We start from the raw sequence: 4,036 nt of genomic DNA on the forward strand, positions 1-4,036 counted from the left end.
GCAGGCCGGCAGTGGGGGGCAGTGGGGGGCGATCAGGCTGGCAGGGGGGCAGTTGGGGACGAGCAGGCCGGCAGGGAGGGGACTTGGGGACAAGCAGTCCGACAAGGGGTGGCAGTTGGGGGCGAGAAGGCAGGCAGGCAGATGAGCAGTGAGGAGCTAGCAGTCCTGGATTGCAAGAGGGATGTCCGACTGCCAGTTTTTAGGACCAATCCCTGAGGGGTCCCAGATTGGAGAGGGTGCAGGCCGGGCTGAGGGACACACACACACCCCTGCACGAATTTCGTGCACTGGGCCACTGGTACCGTATAAGGCATTTTATAAAACACAAAATGTCCTTCTGTAGTTTTAAATGGTAATAAATGAATTCAGTCAACTGAAAAGAACTGAACACAATTATATAGGAATTTGCAGTTTAATCACTGGTGTGCTTGAGCTGGCTTTTACCAGCTCACAAGCCAATGAATATATCATGGCTTATTATTTTGAACTAGTTGATGTCACATTGGTAGCTTGAAGTCATGGGGGGACATCTTTATGTCATGGAAATAGGTAAGCACTACAAATTGGGGCTTCCTCCTACTCCTGAAGAGGTTATTGTAAACATTTTCCAGAATACTGCTGATTAAAGTATTCTCTACTAAGCAATACTTTGCCTGTAGGAAGAGTAAAGACACAAATGAAGTAATATTTTTTTTCAGGTGACGTTATCTGGAGAATTTTGTGAATGTAAGACTTTTCGGGAAAATGTGAAATTTGAATTTTTAAATTTTCTTAAGGTTTTTTTAAAGAAATTTTTCAAGACATTGGGTTAATTTTGTATTTACTTTGGGGAAACACTCGCTTAATTTGAACTCTTTCAGTAGCATAATTTCACTCAAAAGTAAGGAACAGCCCTGGCTAGGTAGCTCAGTTTGGTAGAGCACTGTCCCTCTATGCCAAGGTTGCGGGTTTGATTCCCAGTCAGAGCATATACAAAATCAACCAATGAATGCATAAATAAGTAGAACAACAAATCAATGTATCTCTCTCTCAAATTAACAAATAAAAGAAAATTTTAAGTAAGGAACAATAGTCCTTACACAGTTACATATAATATACATTTTATTTATTTCTTAGATATCAGATATCAGACCCCGTTACTCATTAGATCTGGAATTACAAGACTAGAAGTTACCTATGCTGCTGATGAGAAGGGACTTTTTCAAGAAATTGCAGATATAATAAAGAGGTACTGTTTCGTATTTTTTACTTTTTGTTTGTTCAGAATTCTCTGTTTCTGGTTAATATAAATGAAGGTCGGAAAAAGGGAGAGAACTCCTTCCTGTTGAAATAGAGTTATCCCTGAAAAGATTTTGCCCTCACTTCCCACCACCTCTGTCAAGTTAGGGATTGGAAAAAGAATATTCTATCCTCAAGATTGAGGGGTCAGTGAAAGAGATATTGGCTTAGCCTCTAGCTTTCCCAGTTAGATTTTAGCATGACTTTTCTATGCTGGTGAAATAATGAGGAACTATAGCAAACTTATTCATTAAATAGGCTTTACCATGGAGGCCAGCCACCATTTCAATAAACTTTTTTTCCCCTAAGTAAAAGTTTTCTGAGCTCTAAGCAAACTAATATTTCTAAAAAGCAATCTGTTCATAAATTTAATTTAAAAATAAAGTAAGTGGTTCTTTTGCATTTTCTCAAGAGTATAATTCTGGGTAGCCATGGACTCTCTTATTAAATGTTTCACTTTTCCAGGAACTTAACATTTCTGCCCATTGCAAGCTTTAGGTTTTTAAATGCCTAAATCAGGCTAGGAAATACACTCTGAATCCTGATGTGTGTATAAAAGCTGGTTTTGAGCATGTTATTATACTCAATCCTCTCTTTAGTTGACTTCTTGTAAAATTTAGTTGAACTTTATAGTGGAATTCTTGTAAAGCCTATAAAACAAATTATATTCTGATATTCTATGCACTCAACATCTGACTGTATCCAAAATAGGTTAACATAAACCATTTTGAAAATTAGAAAACCAGAAAATGTTTTCAACAAAACAAAATTAAATTAAATGTCAGAGCATCAAAAATGATATGCTAGTACCCACTACATTTGGGAGGAAAAAATGATGTATTTTTAGCATTTATAGCACTGGTAACTGGATGGATTCCCATTCATTTGAGTCTTGCCATTGTCAGTCCTACCATTTATCTTCTCACAGAAGTTGTCATCAACATGTCAGATGCTTTCATGCCCATCCTTTTATTTCTTTAAGCAGCTTAGCAAAAGGAAAATGTAAGAGTTTCTGTCAACACCATTTATATGCCAGCACAAATCCAGTCATGTCCCTGGGCTTCGTGTGCTTGTCTTCTCCTTATTAGGTATATTCCCAACAACAGGATTACCTGCCAACATGGAGAGTTTTCTCAATCATGTGCAAGTGCAGTACTTTCTAAAATGTCTATAACATGAATTTTACTGGTCATTAAGGGAAAAAATGCAGTAAAGTAAAAGAAAACTTTTAATTCTTACTCTAAAAGATCATATGATTATTATAAAGAGAAAAAAAAATGCTAAAATATCAACATTTCAATTCTGTAATGTTTTTTATATTAGTCCAAACAAACCTCTAAAAGCTTATTTCATCCTTGCACCCCTTTTGTTGAGTACCTACTCCATACAGGCTTTGTTAAAAGCATAGGCTTTGGATCTGTATTTTTTTGTCTCAGGCAAGTTAATGTATCTCTGCGCTTTAGTGTCCTCATCTGTAAATGGGTAATGGGCAGGATAATTATGCGAGATAATGCACAAGAGGCTCACCCTGATCAGTACTTAAATGTTAACTCTGTGTAACGTGCAGTGCTGGATGCTAGATGTAAAATTGAATAAAATATAGGTACATACTCACAGAGTTTTATTAACTTTATTTTTCCATTCTTAATATTTATTCCTCAGGTGGCAAACACAAAAAGTAGTATAAAGCAATATCAAAAGTAAAACTAAATCCAGTATCTTCTTGTCACAATAATTTGTCTCTTTCTGTATTTTCTTGAATTGTTAATAATTTTCCATTTTCCCAGACTTCCTAGTTTAAATATAAGCTTTGATTCCTCCCTTTTTCTTTTCCCAACATCCATACAATATGTCTTACCCACTTAGCCTCAGGTATTTCTCAAAACCATTCCTTCTCCTCCATGCTGATTGCCACTGGCCTAGTAACAGCCCCCTCAGCTCTCATCTGTAGATGTTGGTGGGTTATTTAAAATATTAGTTGTGAAATAGCTTTTTTTTTTTGCCTAAGCAAATAAAATCATTTTCGTGTTTCTGTTGCTTTTATTTTCTCCACCACTGATCCCTGCTACCTAACCTTGTTTTTTCTATAACTTTCAGAAAACCTGATAGACAAAATAAAATTCATAAAAATTAAAGATAAAGAACAAGCCCTGACCGGTTTGGCTCAGTGGATAGAGCATCGGCCTGCGGACTTAAGGGTCCCAGGTTCCAGTCAAGGGCATGTACCTTGGTTGCAGGCACATCCCGAGTGGGGCGGGTGGGGGGCGGTGCAGGAGGCAGCTGATCGATGTTTCTCTCTCATCGATCTTTCTAGCTCTCTATCCCTCTCCCTTCCTCTCTGTAAAAAATCAATAAAATATATTTTTAAAAAATTAACAAGTTACCAAGATTATGTTATTGTCACCAAACGTTTCCACAGAAAAAATATGGAAACCTTGAAATTTTGAACTTGTAACAAATGCTTTAAGAGTCTCAAGACTAAACAGCCTCTAGGTCAAAAAATAAATATACTTCTAAAACCTATCCTCCTCAGACTACTACAAAAAATTCAAGAGGAAGGAACACTTCCAAGCTCATTCTATGAAGCCAGCATCACCCTAATACCAAAACCAGGTAAAGACAACACAATGAAAGAGAATTACAGGCCAATATCCCTCATGAACATAGATGCCAAAATCCTCAACAAAATCTTAGCAAATCGGATCCAGCAGTACATCAAAAAGATCATACACCATGACCAAGTAGGATTTATCCCAGG

The 4,036-nt window shown here is 37.1% G+C and overlaps 1 protein-coding gene across 11 annotated transcripts in view; it reads left to right on the top strand.

Annotated features, from left to right (window-relative positions):
* The window catches only part of REV3L (REV3 like, DNA directed polymerase zeta catalytic subunit), a 167,006-nt gene that overhangs the window by 118,094 nt on the left and 44,876 nt on the right, over positions 1-4,036 (top strand). For all 11 annotated transcript variants that reach the window (XM_015561634.1, XM_015561636.1, XM_015561633.1 and 8 more), the window contains one exon: positions 1,117-1,228. In XM_015561634.1, coding sequence (XP_015417120.1) covers positions 1,117-1,228 — 112 coding nt within the window. The remainder of the gene's footprint in view (positions 1-1,116; positions 1,229-4,036) is intronic.

This window comes from Myotis davidii, unplaced genomic scaffold (genome assembly GCF_000327345.1).
Source record: "Myotis davidii unplaced genomic scaffold, ASM32734v1 scaffold196, whole genome shotgun sequence".
Taxonomy (NCBI): domain Eukaryota; kingdom Metazoa; phylum Chordata; class Mammalia; order Chiroptera; family Vespertilionidae; genus Myotis; species Myotis davidii.